The sequence below is a fragment of the Corylus avellana genome, chromosome ca2 (assembly GCF_901000735.1).
Source record: "Corylus avellana chromosome ca2, CavTom2PMs-1.0".
NCBI lineage: Eukaryota > Viridiplantae > Streptophyta > Magnoliopsida > Fagales > Betulaceae > Corylus > Corylus avellana.
In genome coordinates this window covers 39,140,582-39,157,977 of record NC_081542.1, presented here as the reverse complement: position 1 = coordinate 39,157,977, position 17,396 = coordinate 39,140,582, and the positions used below count along the sequence as shown (strand labels likewise).

General features: G+C 35.3%; 1 protein-coding gene across 1 annotated transcript; it reads left to right on the top strand.

Annotated features, from left to right (window-relative positions):
* Window positions 1–15,148: 15,148 nt before the first annotated feature.
* On the top strand, window positions 15,149–16,736 carry LOC132170522 (ketol-acid reductoisomerase, chloroplastic-like). The gene is made up of 4 exons (XM_059581526.1): window positions 15,149–15,388; window positions 15,901–15,993; window positions 16,338–16,403; window positions 16,550–16,736. The coding sequence occupies exons 1-4, from the start codon at window positions 15,320–15,322 to the stop codon at window positions 16,721–16,723; spliced, it is 402 nt and encodes a 133-aa protein (XP_059437509.1). The 5' UTR covers window positions 15,149–15,319; the 3' UTR covers window positions 16,724–16,736.
* The last annotated feature ends 660 nt before the right edge of the window (window positions 16,737–17,396 follow it).

Here is a 17,396-nt window from a genome sequence, read left to right as displayed (position 1 = left end):
AAACCTCACATCTATAATGAGTTTTTAAAGACTGGCGCAAATACGACCACACTAGCAAGGACATAATAGTCATTAACGACCATATTAAAGCCTTTAGCGACGACTATCGATCGGTAAAGACCATTTTTCTTATAGACAGATGAAATTCAAGAAAAAAAATAAATAAACAAAAAACCTAACTCCTTCGGGGGAAGGGCAATGATTCTTTTGATATTAATTTGTCTTTATATTCTTTTTTTTTTTTTTACAAAGTAGCTTATCTAATGATTTTTTTTTATTCAAACTATTGATTCTTGTATAGTTTGAATAATAATAATAAAAAAAAAAAAACATTTCATTTCATTATTCAATGCCTTGGTCCCATGGTTTATCCACATGAATGGGGTTGCAAACCTCATGACCTTTTCTCTCTTGATTTAAGGGAATATATATGCCATTCGTCTAAAGGTCAATATTGACATTATGATCGGATTATAAATTTATTATTAAATTACTTGTAGTATTAGATTAAAGAAAGAAATTCTTGTTCACTTGTATTAGCTTTGACATACGTCAGGCCTTGTCATGCATATTACATTTTTCTTGTTGAACGCTGCACTAGAAGCCTTTTTATTCCCGTTAAACGCTTCAACATCAAAGTCATCTTTTCCTCGAAAAAGTCAAAATTATTGTACCATTGATATTTGATGGTGCAAACATGACAATATGCAAAAATTCACATGGGTAACATCAAAGCAGAGATTTCTTGTAAGAATTCACTTGCTCATGACTTATTTCAGTTCTCAATTGACATTTTTTCAACTATGACCCAAGCTCACGGAGTTGTCTGATGGAGGATAGAAGGGAAGTTGTGGTTTAGAAGGCATGAATATGGTCTAATAGCTTTGTCGTTAGACTATGGCCACACAACGTGTGACTTGGCACAATGAATATGTTATACGAAATGTGACACAAAGGTGGTATGCAACAAGTTGAATGGTTAAACCTCAACTTCGTTTCTTGAGCATTGACAAGTCACATTCTCAGTATTTTCAACCATTAATGCACTCAGGAATATAAATCTCTTTCTCAGCAACTTGTATATTTTGGGGATCTAAAAGAGAGATTCACTTTCTTATATAAGGAGGATCAACCCCAGCTTTAGGGAAAATACCAAAACCACAATAGAAAGATGATAGTCTCAAGTTTTGACCCAAGGCACACAAAACACAATTATGCAGTAAATTTAACAAAAAGTATACAACAGTAAATATAATACAAAGCACAAAGAAAACTAATCATCAAACAGTCAACACAGCTAATTTGTTGACAAAGTAAAAACCTTTTGAATAGCATATCAAAAATAAAACCACTTTAAGGCAGTCAAGCTCATGAAACCAATTAACGAAGAAAGATTCAAAGTACATGCAAAGTACACTTACAACCTATTGTAATGACTTAGACTGATGTATGTAAACAAGAACCCATACTTTCCTTCTTCCGCAACAGCTCCAGCTTCTCATTGAGCAATATTTCTTCTTTGTCTCCTAACCCACGGGTAGACTTCAAACGGTTCCGCAACAGCTCCAGCTTCTCATTGAGCAATATTTCTTCTTTGTCTCCTAACCCACGGGTAGACTTCAAACGGTTGATGAATGAAATATGTTGTTTGAATTGAACACTCCAAGAGATTTAGGCAACGTAATGAATGAAGCTAAGCATTCAATTATAACTACTCTGAAGCCTTATGCCTACTCTCCAATCGACCATAGACATCCTTATAAAGAGAAAGCATAAAAAACCCTAATTCTGCAAGTGAAAAAGTCTTTGAACGCGTGTAGATCTCCAAGCCATAGACATCCTAATTATGATTTTAAGCATATCATCAGTCAATTAACAATGGAGTCAAGACGTCTAATTGACAAGTCAAGATGTCTAACTAACAAGCTTCTTGGGTAGGTTTCTGAAGCCCATCATGTTAGAAAATTAATATGCATAGCGGAACAGAACAGTACCTTATTTGCACTGCAATCAAATATTGTTCCACGTGATTCTCCAATGAATTTCTTCATTTTCCCAGTGATGGAATACACTACCAGAAATTACTGGAGTAATATTCACATAATCCACAGTTTAAGAGCACCAATGAAAATATATTGAAAGAGAGTTGTTTTCTGTTTTTCTTTTTCATACGTCTCTCAAACCATTCAATAGGAGAGTATTTATATTATCACCCATTTAGATGAATGTTGTGCAAATTTATTTAACTCTCAAGTGCACGAATCCATTGTAGTTAATGGATTGCAAGTGTGAGGTCGATCTCACAGAGAATTGTATTCTTGAAAAAATAATTTATATCTAAACTAATTAAATCCTAATCTAGTTCCAAAAAGGTTTTGAATTTGGTTTCGAAAATTAAAAGACTAAATATAAAACAAATAAACTAAGTAAATCAATAGATAAAGGTACTAAGGATGCGGAATCTACACTCACCAAATCATAACAATATACTTTATGTTTATCAAACTTAATTCGAAGTTCTCACAATTTGAATCTTATGTATGTTTTACTATGCTTCAATGAATTAATCAAAATCATCACATATATTCATTCATTGACTAAATCACAAAAGGAATCCAAATTTAATTGAAACACCAGATGTATCCGTAGAACAAATCACAAGGGATATCCAATTTTTATGAGTTAAAAACTAAGCAATCAATTATGTGAAATTATCCTAAATCATTAAGTATATCCTTAAATCACAACAAGATATCTAAGAATCATGCCACATATTGAAAAAAAGTAAAACAATTGAAATAATAAACCAATAAAATCGGAATAATAAAAACTTACAATAAAGCAATGTTGTTCTTCATCGGGCTTCATCCCCAGCCTTAATTGAGAACTTAGCACCACATAACTATGAAACTAAAACCTAAAGAAAAATTAAACTAAAAGAAAAGCTGTGGATTACATTCTGTCTCCAAAATTGTATCCTAAAACTAGTCTCTGGAATTCTATATTTTTTCTTGAATGCAAAGAAGTCTATTTATAGGCTTAGGAAAGTCTTAGAAGCCCTATTAAACCTAGATAATTCGGAGGTCTGTCTCTCAGTCAAAATAGAAGTCTGAAATAGGAATAGGATTCATTCAGATTTGTGTCCTTTTATTGCGGGACGATTTTGGCATAGTAACCGTCCAAATTAGGAAAATCTTACTTCACAATGAACTGTAGTATTTTGAGTTAGCTTTCCAATGCAACATAAATTATTTCAATCCAATATTTGAGCGGAAAGTTATAGTCAAAATACTAAGACATGTGCAAAATCTGAATTTGAATATAATCCGAAATCTTATCCAATCTAAAATTTAATATAATCTGATTTTTAATCCAATTTAACCTTTTTCTTGGATTTAGTTAAACTTAACCACATCATCTAGGTCTTCTCAAAGTATGCTTTCTTCCAAACTTTGCATTTTTCCCTCTAAAGCTGTAGTTTTTTTTTTTTCAATGACCTACAAAATACTAAAAACACAAAACATTAAATAATGACACATCTAAAGGATTAACTAATGTAAATAAATGGGTCAAAATATGCAATATTTGGCACTTATTAAACACCTTCAAAATTACATTTTGCTAGTCCCTTAGCAAAACAAAATGAAAAATAAAATGAAAATAAGAAACATAAATCCTCTTTTGTGGGATAGACGATTGCATTTAACATAGCCAATAAGCCTTTTAAACCCCTAGGCATCCCTAGTGGACGAACGAAGTCTCGTGAGGGCTTAACAGGAATGATACCCACAAACATTGTAGCACTATGTTGTTAACAAGAAAGAAATTTCATATAAACCATGATTCTTATTCATGAGCAAGCTTAAAAAGACAAACACCATCATCACAGTCAAAAGGAAATCCATAATCAAATCACTCATAAATGGACAATTGAGACCTCATATGTTCTGAAAAGTGTAAATTGTAATTAGCATACAATTATGAAGCTTTTAGTTTAAACTCAAGACAAGTTCCATAAAATTTGTAAGAATCCCTAACAAATAAAACAACCAAGGCAAGATAAGCCTTTTTTTTTTTTTTTTTATAGGCTCTGCAATGTCTAACTTCCTTAAGCTTTCTAATTGACCCATATAACAAGTGTTAGGCAAATAACTCCAAAGTCAGGTGGTTTTAGGGCACTAGATGTAGAACATCCCTAAGGGCTTATTAACTTAAGTCAAAAAGGCTACGAAACCAGACTAGCCATATCATAAATTAACACTGAACTTCACACCTTTTGACTTGAACACTCAATGTTTAATGATGCAAGAGGTCCGGTTACTCAGCGGAAAACTCAACATGATCTTTTTTTTTAATTTATTTTATTTTATTTTATTCTTCTTTTTTCTTTTTTTATATCTTGCAAGCCAATGGTTATTCATCAATAGGTCATCCAACAAATCTCAAAGAGAACAAGCTTAAGCTCAAACATCATACCTCACAGAAAATATGCTAATGTGTTCATAAAAATTTATCTCAAAACAAGTGAAATCTCTTTTACCCAAAAATAAGTCAAAGAACTCAAACTCCTAATGACATAATGATGTGTTCAACCCTTTAAGCAAGCTAATGAAATGCAAATCACAGTTACAGTTTAACTCAAACATGACAACAGCATAGCATAATTTTATTTTATTTTTTTCAAATTTTTTAACACAAAATGACAAATAAAAATAAACAAATAAGAACAAAAATAAACAAACAAAGTGTTTTTCCATACCCCTAAACTTGAATTACACATTGCCCTCAATGTGTAGTATAGAAATACATTACCGGAAGTAAGAAAACATCAAGGTGTGAAAAAGGGGCAGGGCATCCTCCAAACTCAAACACTAAAACACCTGTCATCAAAACTAACAGCAAACAATTTTTTTTTATTTTTTTATTTTTTTTATAGAAACAAAAATCAAAAGATTAATTGTTGTTAGAAACAAAAACAAATAAAAATAACATGTAATGAAAAAGGAAATAAAGAATTTGTGGAGTGAAGTGCATAAAATAAACTGTAAGAGAAAACTTTAAAGCGTTTCCCCCTATCATGCGAATATCCAACCAATCCCTTCCACCATTTCTTCTTCAAAACTTCATACCCCTCTAAAAGGGTGTTTCGCCATCTTATGTAGATTTTTTTACTTCGAAGGATCTTCTTAGGAAAGTGGTTCCTAGATTTGTGTGCTTGTGTGCACAAGTCCTTGAGTATCTTGACATAAAATGGCTCTTTGAGACATTCAGGCGATAAAGGTTTGGGCTCTTGATATGTCTCAAGAGGGACAATGATGTAGGCATGAGCTTCAATACTCACTTCCATGTCACTGGGTAGATCAGGATCTGTTGGTGGCTCACTGTTCTCATAGTACTCAACTTCTTCTTCTTTTTCTTCCTCCTCAATATTGTCAACAATTTTCTCACTCTCAAGTGTGGTGGTGAATTGAGCATGCTCAACTTGCTCTGCGTGCTCCTCTTTGTTATCCACAATTTCTTTCTCCTCAACCATGTAGTATAAAATGAATGGACATTCGCTTTGGTGGTGAGTAGGATTATAATAATATTCACAAAATAGAGATAGTCCCCACTTATTTATAGTACTGATATAGGCCGACCTAACTGCCTTGAGTTCCGCTATTCTCTTTTTTAAGTCATCAATGTAAGCAGTTGGACAAAATTGAAATACCTCATCTTTAGGAAGATAATTTCTTATAGCACTTTCCTCTCTTTCAAAGTTGGCGGTGGCTTGGACATGCTCATGATAAGAATTTCTGGACTCATCATCATCAATCATGTAGTGTTCTTTAGCCATCAACTGACTTTGAAACTCTTTTTCCTTATTATTATCCTCTATGCTCTTATTGTCCCAATATTGAGTCATTGGGTCAAGTTGATGTTCAGATGGGTGTTCATTCTCATTCTGGCCAATCCATTCTTCCCTCCCTATAGTAGCTTGAGTGTTGGCATCTTTAAGCTCTTGATTGAATTGACACAGTTCTTCTTTGAGCTCTTGATTGAGTCTGTTTATATCTTGCTTCATCTCTTGCATGTTCTTATCCATTGATTGCATGAATGCTTTCATCATGTCTTCCAGTGATGACTGTGGTGGAGGCTGTGGCATTTTAGTAATGGATTGATCTGTAGGTGGTTGAGCTTGGTGATCGAACTGCAGATATTCTGAATGGTGCAATTCATCAAATTGGTGAGCATAATTTCCTGTAGCCTGAGCTGACCATGAGAAATTAGATTGTTGCTCCAGTCCGGGTTGTAATAATTGAAATTTGAATCAAACCCTAGACTGGAGAAATTGATGTTCATTTGCTCATATGGAAAATTAGAAACTTGTCCCTATGATGGACAATCACTATAATGATGATAAGGATTGGAGCAGTATGAACATGGTTTATATAGGTAAAAATTTTGAGGGTAGTTGGTAGGAGCTGGTGTCCTACAACTAGGAGAAGCATGTTGTACAAAGAAATTATTAAAATTATTAAACGGAAAATCCATACTTCACCTTCACTCTTTAGCATGCAAATTTCCCACATAACACATCAACCATTTTTTTAAAAAAATATTTTTAAATAAAATAAACTAACAAAAAAAAATAAAACGAAAATTTAAAAACTCACAAAAATGACCAAAAATAAATTTTTGGCAAAGATCTATGGAACTGCTGCAATTGCTACCTTTGTTGTGAGTGCGCTCGAGTGTATTGCAGTTGCGCTCGATCGCACTTGCGATGTGTACGAATGAAGATGCGGCAATTGACGAGCGCAGGTACACTTGACTTGCTGTCTTGGCCTCGAGTTCGCTCAATTGTAGCAGAGCTACGATCAATCGCACTAGCAGGGGCGTGCGGAAGGTGCTGCGATAGAGCAATAAAACAAGCAAAAACAATAAAACAAACAAAAGAAAAATCTTTTTTTTTTTAATTTTTTAATTTTTTAATTTTTTTTATTAGTAATAGTAATAAAACAAATTGCAGAAAAAATAAAATCCTAATTATAACTAGTAGAAGAATAAAACTAATCTAGAAATAAATTGGTTTAAAAAAATAAACAATTTCCTGGCAACGGCGCCAAAAACTTGTTGTGAAAATTTATTTAACTTGCAAGTGCACGGATCGATTGTAGTTAATGGATTGCAAGTGCGAGGTCGATTCCATAGAGAATTGTATTCATGAAAGAACAATTTATATCTAAACTAATTAAATCCTAATCTAGTTCTAAAAGGGTTTTGAATTTGGTTTTGAAAGTTAAAAGACTAAATATAAAACAAATAAACTAAGTAAATCAATAGATAAATCCACATGACAATGAAACTAAAACCTAAATCTAAACCTAAAAAAAATCTAAACTAAAAGAAAAGTTGTGGCTTACATTCTGTCTCCAAAATTGTATCCAAAAACTAGTCTTTCAAATTCTATATCTTTTCTTGAATGCAAAGAAGTCTATTTTTAGGCTTAGGGAAGTCCTAAAAGCCCTATTAAACCTAGATAATTCGGAGGTCTATCTCTCAGTCAAAATATAAGTCTAAAATCGGAATAGGATTCGTTCAGATTTGTGTCATTTTATTGCGAGGAGATTTTGATATAGTAACCTTCCGAATTAGGAAAACTCTAGTTCATAATGAACTGTAGTATTTTGAGTTAGCGTTCCAGTGCCTCATGAATCACTTCAATCCGATATTTGAGCAGAAAGCTATGGTCCAAATACTAAGACATATGCAAAATCTGAATTTGAATCCACTTCGAAATCTTATCCAATCTGAAATTTAATCCAATCTGATCTTTAATCCGATTTAACCTTTTTCTTGCATTTGGTTAAACTTAACCACATCATCTAAGTCTTCTCAAATTATTCTTTCTTCCAAACTTTTCATTTTTTCCTTTAAAGCTATAATTTTTCTTCAACGACCTACAAAATACTAAAAACACAAAACTAACATAAAACATTAAATAACGACACATCTAAATGATTAACTAATGCAAATAAAGGGGTCTAAATATGCAATATTTGACACTTATCAATGAAGATAGCAGTTTTGTTTTTAGAATAACTGACAATATCAATTTCCTACTTACAAGCCAAATGTTGTATCACTTGGCTTTGTACACGTAGAGGCGTGCCTCTGTGGACGCCTATCTTATTTTCAACATCTCCCACTTGCACACAATGGGCATGACCCGGTCATGCATCTCTCAATGTGTTTTTCATTATTCATACTTGCAAATAGACTGTGCGACTGTCGAGTACACCTGCATAAGAAGGTTGGGAGCACTGTACCAAATCTTTATCAAAAAGACTAGCATAGCAACATCCTTAAAAAAAATAAAAATAAAATAAAATAAAATAAAAAGTCTCGTTATGCCCTACACTCATTCGAACACATCAGATCAAACATCTCTATTCCCTCTTGAGTTAACTCAGAACAATGTTTGACCTACCCATAAAATACCATGATGTATTCACGATTATGTTGCTATTGTCATATAGCGCCTTAACCTGTCGACAGTAAATACACTCAGGAATTTGCTATCGAATAGTCTTCCCTTCGCACTCATGCCACTCAACTTTGGTCCTATCGCTTTCCCAGTTATGTCCCTTTAGACTGCATCAATCATAGTCATAGGCAACATACTAGAGTAGCAAACATAAAGACCTCCGTCTTATGACATAGTCAAAAAAAAGTCAACAATGGCACAAAATATATATAGTCATGGAAAAATGACTTGTGGGACTCACATGGTGAGGAAATAGGGATTGATTCACTCGCCTCCTCAATTTGGTTGCATGAGCACATGTAGTATGAAATACATTTTACAGTTAAGTTCTCTTACAAAAACCAAAAAAAAAAAAAAGAGCGTATGTCTAAGCTCAATAAACTGTACAGATCTTAGTCTAGTCGCTACACAAGCGCCTAACCCGAGCCCTTCATTTGCTCACCATCTTAGGCGCCAAATTAAGGTCTCACATCCGGCTAGGTTACATGAATTGTGGGCTATTCATGCATGGACTAAACAACACTATAGACCTCATCTTAGCTCAAACTAAGACGACATTTGTTTGTGTCAACTACCTTTACTTGCTACACAAGTATCAAAAGGCACAATGTCTCATCTTAACTCGCTACCCAAGCGCCAGAGGCGGTTGCTCATGTGAGTAAGCCAATCTAAACTTGTTGACACACCTTTCATACCATGGAACCAATCACTTGGTAAGTGTGTGTATTAAACAATATGTCATATGATCATTCAAAAACAAATAATGAATAACATCATATGCATTAATAAATAAATATCCCAAAAGAGTACAACAATCGTCAACTGAATAACAAACAATTACATTCTGCGCAGTCCCAAACTCCTAACATGAGTCTGAAAAGCATCTCTAGCGATAGGCTTTGTTAAGGAATCTGCAATCATTTGACTAGTAGAAATATGTTTCACGACCACCTCTTTTTGTGCAACCATGTCTCTAATGTAGTGATATCTTATGTCGATGTGTTTGGTCTTCCTATGATACTTCGGGTCCTTAGCATAAGCAAGAGCTGCTGTACTATCACAATGAATTGTCACAGGATCTGGAGCATCTACGACAATCTCAAGATGCTGAAGGAATCTCCTCAACCAAACAACTTCTTGAACCGCTGCAGAACAAGCTACATACTTGGCCTCCATAGTCGATAACACTATACAGGGTTGTTTCTTGCTACTCCAAGTAATGGCACCATTATTAAGCAAGAAAGCATATACAGATGTTGATTTGCACTCATCTAGGTCACTACCCCAGTCGGCGTCACTATATCCAACAAGACGCAAATTCGAACCCTGATAGCAAAGTACATAATTTGTGGTTCCTTTAAGATATCTTAATATCCTCTTGATTGCTTTCCAATGGATTTGTCCGGGGTTAGATTGGAATCTACTGACCAAGCCAACTGCATAGCATATGTCCGGCCGAGTACACATCATAGCATACATCAGGCTACCTATCGCATTGGCATAAGGAACACAGGTCATCTTTTCTTTCTTATCTTGAGTCTTAGGACACATCTCTAGGCACAAGTTTTTGCCTTTAGCAATAGGATTGTCAATGGGTTTACAATCATACATCTGAAGGCGTTCAAGAACCTTCTTTATATAGGTTTGTTGTGACAAACCTAGAAGTTTCTTTGATCGATCCCTGAAGATCTTAAGTCCCAGAATGTAGTCTGCCTCACCCATGTCCTTCATCTCAAAGTTGGAGGACAACCACCCTTTGGTGGCGACTATCATAACCTTATCATTTCCGGCCAACAATATATCATCAACATACAATGACAAAATGAAGAAACTCCCCTTGAACCATTTGACATAAACACAATGGTCTTCTTCGATCATCATAAACCCATTCAAAAGAATAGCTCGATGGAATCTTAGATACCATTGTCTAGATGATTGCTTCAGGCCATAGATGGACCGTTTGAGCTTGCATACTTTGCGCTCTTGTCCATCAGCCACAAAACCAATTGGTTGATCCATATAGATCTCCTCATCTAGTTCTTCATTGAGAAAAGCTGTTTTAACGTCCATTTGATAGAGTTCCAAATTCATATAAGCAACTATGGTCAAAATCAGACAAATTGAGGCAAACCTTACTACTGGTGAAAAGGTTTCCTCATAATCTATACCCTCTTGTTGGGTATAACCTTTTGCAACAAGGCAAGCTTTGTACCTTTCTATTAAACTGTTCGCTTTGCGTTTGACCTTAAGAACCCATTTGTTCCCAATGGTCTTTCGCCCTAGCGGTAGGTTCACCAGATCCCAGACCTGGTTAGTCTTCATTGACTCAATCTCATCATTCATTGCTTTAATCCACTCATCTTTTGCAAAAGATGAGAGAGCCTCTTGAACTGTCCTAGATTCATCATCATCATGTGGAGCAATCATGAAAGCTTCCCCTTCAATCTCGAAACGACGACGGGGAAGATTTCCACGTTTGCTTCTACGCGGTTGAGGTTGTTATGAATCCCCCACTAGTGCTATGCTCCCACTAGGCAGAAAGTCGCTCCCACTATCCCTAGGAGTTTGAGGAATTTCTTCCTCATTCTCAACTAGGCCACTTAGAGCGCCTTCCTCTTGATCCAAAGCCTCATAAAGCTCTAAATTTCTTTTAACCTCACCTCTGGTTGAAAACTCATCTTCGATGAAATCCACATCTCGTGACTCTATCTTAGTCACCCTTCCATCGGTTTGTTCTCCTATTAACACGTAGCCCTTGGAATGCTCTGAATATCTTAAAAAGAAACATTTTTTTTTTTTCCTTTAGGGCCTAATTTCCTATACTTATGAGAAGTGTCATGAACAAATCCTGCTGAGCCCCATGGCCGCAAGTAACTCAAATTGGGTTTCTTGCCGGTCCATAACTCATAAAGAGTAGAAGGTACTGATTTAGAGGGCACTCGGTTAAGAATGTAGGCAGCAGTTAAAAGTGCATCCCCCCAATTTGATATTGGTAAGTTTGCTTGCGCCATCATTGATCTAACCATCTCTAGTAGAGTTCGATTTCTCCTTTCCGCCACACCATTTTGCTGCGGCGTACTTGGCATCGTAAGTTGCCTTTTGATTCCCTTTTCATCACAAAGCCTTTTAAATTGCTCAGAAAGATATTCGCGTCCACAATCAGTTCTTAGAGCTTTAATACTCTGGTCTAATTGATTCTCAACCATATTCATATATTGTCTAAAACAATCCAACGCTTCAGATTTATGGGAAATCAAATAAACATGACCCTATCACGAAAAATCATCTATAAATGTGATGAAATAGAACCCCCTATGTCTTGCCCTTATATTCATTGGGCCACAGATGTCTGAATGGACTAATTGCAATGGAAAAGATGCCCTGGTGGCTTTTCCAAACGGTTTTCTAATTGGCTTTCCCATAAGACAATGTTCACATGTGGACATGGACACTTTAGCAAGATTGCCTAACAGGCTTTCTCTAGCTAATCTAGTCATCCTTTCTTGTCCAATATGGCCATGCCTAGCATGCCATCTAATTAAATCAAGATTATCAGAAGAAGTCAATAAAGCAAATTATTTATCATAACTAGAATAATCCAAATCCAATATTAAAAAAAACCATCTGAAATAAAACCGCATCCATAATATGTTGTTCCCAAATATATGTAAACACCATTATCAAATACAAACCGAAAACAAAGTTAAGCAATGTAACTACAGAACGCAAGTTTCGTCGAATCTCGGGAGCGTATAACACATCATGGAGTAATAGAGTGTGTCCACCTCACAAGTCCAGCTTGTCGGTACCAATACCAAGTACCTCCACACTAGCTCTATTACCCACTTTTATGTCTCGACTCCCAACAGGAATTCGACGATACTCCATAAATCCGACCCGATCTCGAGCTACATGTTCGGTTGTTGTTGAATCTACAGTCCACATAGGAGAGGAGTCAGCAACCAAAACATGGCTAGATACATAAACATAGTGAGAAAAGTCAGAGAGTACCTTCTTCGGCTCAGTGCACTCACGAGCGAAGTGGCTTGCCTTTCCGCAGTTAAAGCAATGCAACTTAAACTTGTCTTTTTTACCAGCGCATTTACTTCTCTTGAGCTTGTAAGTCCTTGCCTTCTTGGGCCCTGGTCCAGCAGCTCCATGTTTGTCATTGTTCTTGCGCTTAGGCCTATATGCCCTGCGTGAACTTGACTCAGCCAAGTATGTAGAACTATTGGGCTTAGCAGCCTCTAGGCACTCAGCTTCAAGTTCCAAATGACGCGAAACATCATCAAAAGTCTTAATGCTTTCATTGTGCGTCAAATTTTGGCTCATAGCTTCCCAAGAGCTTGGTAGTGAACGAATCACTGCTTGGACCTGCTGCTCATCAGTAAGTTGGTTTCCAGCTACTTTGAGCTCGCGGATCATGGATGACATCACCTTGAGATGCAACTTCATTGTATGATCTGAGCGCATCTTGTAGGAGTCAAACCTCATGGTCAATTCGCGCAGTCTAGTGGCAAAAATGCCACCATACTTTAACTTCAGTGCTTCCCACATATCTTGAGCTGTTGGATATACCTCGTACTCACCAATTAGATCATTGTGCATGCTGCTTAACATAGTAAAGTGCACAGATTGATCCTTTTTGCGCCAATTTTCAAAAGCAGCAAAATCTCTTATATTTTGTTCGGTATCCCTTCGCATTGGCTCAGTTTGTGAATGGGACAAGGTCTCCAAGACCTCTTGTTCATTTAAAACATATCGAATCTTTCGATGCCATATGTCATAATTTTCCCCATCCAATTTTCCCCTTTATTCAAATCAGCAACAATACCTTTCGAAGCCATATTACTACAAAGAAATGCGCAAAGGATACTATACACACATAAAAATTTGTAGCGATAATCTAAGTTAAATAAAATAATTATTAACACGTCGCGATATCGAAAAATCGTTAAGCTTCATAATCATCTCCCGCGCCACAAGTGTCATAAATATTAATATTTAACTTAATTTTCGCACAAAATTATGTATGGGAGAAAAAATAAATTTAACTCAACCATACTCCCACTTATCAAGAATAATCTAGGTATAATTTACTCATCAAGTAAATATATACCAATTCATGCCAATAAAATAAATATTGAAAAAAAACAAAAAGTTTTCTATTTTTGCGTGCTTACTCAGGGATTTATAATATATTTACTCTAAAAACATTAAGCTATATATAGAGAAATACTATATATATATATTGAACATCATACATGTGTTTAGGTATTCAAGCCTAAAGCATGCACTCACAAAATCTTTCCGTTGCCATCCATGCAAGCTTTAATCACGTATTAACAAACCGAGTTAGTCCAATATGGAATCATTGGAATGTTTGAATTTGGTTAATTTAGCAACAACTAAATAATTTGTTTTGATTTTTTGTTTTTTTTTTACAAATCCACACAAGAGAAGGAGAGAGGGGGGAAGATTCGAACTAGTGACTTCCACTTTATAAAGCGTGATCTACAGCTAATTGAGTTACTCCTTTAGGACAATTTGTTTAGATTTTAGTTCTTAGTCTTGTTGATTTCTCTGTGAGCCTGAGAAATTTCTTCTAAAGTTTTGGGCAAGATTGCAAAAGAAAAATTAAAAAGTGACCAAGGAAAACTGCAAGCTTAATTAGCTAGGGGCGAGATTGCGTAAAATTATATGAACAAATGGAACAATATAAATGTGAAACTGGCTACAAAACCCAAATAAATGCTATTATTAATTATTTTTTGGCCTTCCTCTTGAAATAATAATCAATTAAACCAGCAGTAATACAGAGGCAAGTGTTGCTGCCAAAAAAAAAAAAAAAAAAAATTCAAATGACCTTTTGGATATCCGAACAGAAACTGCCACAATTAATCTTCATATTCGACTTGTTCTTCTTTTAATAATAAATGATTGATTCTTTTGTTTGTTAAGATAATCTTTTCCATTCAAACAAACTTATTCGATTTCGAGTTTTTTTTTTTTTTTTTTTTTTCAACAAAAGTACATATTTAGGACAGGCTTGATATTAGGAATGGTCATTTCTTTAAGGAAAAAAAAATATTAAATTTTAATCATTATTTATTCAAATAAAAATAAATAAAAAGATGATGAATAATATTAATCATTTTCCTCTTTTTCTCATGTGTACATATCAAAAAAAAAATTACGCTAATTAAAAATATAAAAAATTTAAAATGGAACCATCAATCTATTTTACATAAAAACAAAAAAATTGTAGCCGACCACGTGTGCACGGCGCAAACAAGATTGACAACCGTTGTCCTTAACAACTCCGGCCAACAATACTTCACAGTTCCACTGCTCACTTTTCTATGCTAACTAGAGGTGCTACATATTCTAAATTTATTTTTCAAATAATGTGTCAGTATCATCATCTCATAAAATTTATTATTTTGAGAAGTATGTCACCAACTTATGAGACGGTAACACATGATTCATGATACCGTAAGACATGATTTAAGACCCTTTGGGATGTGTATTTCTCTACGGTTAACATCTGTCTGTGTGTACCCCACCAACGGACACTCGTCGCTTTCCTTCAGTACTCATCAATAGCGGCCACTTCTTTTATACTATCACTTCCTTCGCCTTCACCTTGTTTGCCACCATCATTGTGTGAAGCTTAAACCGTGGGATTCAGTCTGGGGTTTATATCGTCCTCTTCACCGAATCTAAGGCCCCTCATTTATCGGGTCCCGATCAACAAGGCCTCGTTAAGAGGACGCTCATCGCTCTCCCATGACGTCGCTTAACTTCGATTCCTCGGTTTTCAGGAAGGAGAAGATCTCTCTGGCTGGCCACGACGAGGTAGATCTTTTGAAACTAAGACATCCATTTGCTTAGTCTAGCTTATTCTCCCATTAGTAATTCATCATAAAATTTATAACAAGATTTAAACCCTATGTTTCGGTTTGGTTCCTTAGAAAATGTAACCAAAAGATAGAAAATAAATTCTGTTTTTTGTATTCCTTTTATATTTCGGCCACGTTGGTAGCCAAAACGTAAAATCACTGCTCAATTAAGCCGAATCAACAACTGGGTCAAAATTTTGATTTCTTTTAACATTTTTCGCCTAAGTTAAACTTTCTCGGCAACCAAACATAGATTCAACTTCCATTTATTTCACCTGATCAGTTTTCTCGTAAACAAGCAGAGGCTTAAGGCTTCAGGTATACCGTATACAATATTTCATTTCCCTTTTATCTATTTTATCTACATTAAATATGCACCAAATGGAGCATATTTCTGTTTTTGAATCGTTTTGTTAGGTCCTGTTATTTTCTGCTAATTTTCTTTTAATTTATGTTATTTATTCGCAGTATATTGTAAGAGGGGGGCGGGATTTGTTTCATCTGTTGCCAGATGCATTCAAGGGGATCAAGCAGATTGGAGTAATTGGCTGGGGTTCCCAGGTTTTATCATCATCACTTTTTCCTATATTTTTATATGAATTGAATTTCTATCTAATTGTTTTTTGTAATTACTCGCTGAGTGCTTATAACCTTACATGTTTTATTTATTCATTTTGATGGCGTTTTGGCATAATTCTTTTTCTGGAGTGTCAACTGTAGATACTCATAGTTTCTACTTTATCTCACAATTGTTTACATGACTGGAAATAATCTCAGCATTGCTTTTCCTTGCGCTTTTCATTTTTATAAAATGCATAATTTGAAAATGGTCGAGCAATTGTTCTTATCTCTGTATTTTTGCTTTAAATTTTCTTCTACTAATGTCATTCATATCATCTTCAAAGGGGCCAGCCCAAGCCCAGAACTTGAGGGACTCCCTTGCCGAGGCAAAATCTGATATTGTAGTGAAGGTGACTTCCTTTTTCGTTATTCATTGCTAGAGCCTCATCTTTTAAAGTAGTTGCCGTTTCACGTTATTTACTGATGATTTGCGTCCTTAAGTTTTGTTCTTTCACTTAATTCTGAATATTTATAATGGTTGCTTTTGGTAATGCAGATTGGACTGAGGAAGGGCTCTCGGTCATTTGCAGAAGCTCGTGCTGCAGGATTCACCGAGGAGAATGGAACTCTGGGTGATATATGGGGAACTATTGCAGGCAGCGATCTTGTGTTGTTACTGATCTCTGATGCAGCACAGGTTGGTAGGTTCTGTGAAAGTTTGCACTTTTAGACCTGCGTAAGACTTGTTAATCAATCTTACTACTACTTGAAGAGATGCACCAGATACTAAACAAATTGTGATGGTTATAGCGGTACAGCTTAGTCATAACAATTATAGTAGTAATCATGGTGGTAACACTAGTGACTTTCCAAATAGCGCTCATTGATGTACTTGTTTAGAGACCTCTGTTTTATTTTAGTTTTCCCCGTTGCTTCTTTTGTTATGCAACGAGCTCATTTCCACAAAACATATGCAACATAAAAATTCAAGAGCAAAAAAAGATGCGTGTCAAAAGAAGTTACCCTAAATTGACTCAAGAATGCCTGGATCTCTTGATCATGTTTTTCAACTTAACTACAGGGGCTTGCATCTTTAACTCTTATTATACTCTTCCAAACACCTGAAGATGACCGAGAATGATTGGTCAAGCTCTTAATACCAAGAAGTTGAGACCTATTCAGAAACCACCTAAAAGCTTAAGATCTGGGTATTTTTCCATGTAAACACCTGTGGTGGGATCAAAAGTCACCTTGCAATGGGAAATTGGATGATCTATCATGTTTCTCAACTCAACTACAGGGAGCTTGCTTCTTTTACTCTTATTATACTCTTCCAAACACCTGAAGATGACCGAGAATGATTGGTCAAGCTCTTAATACCAAGAATTTGAGACCTATTCAGA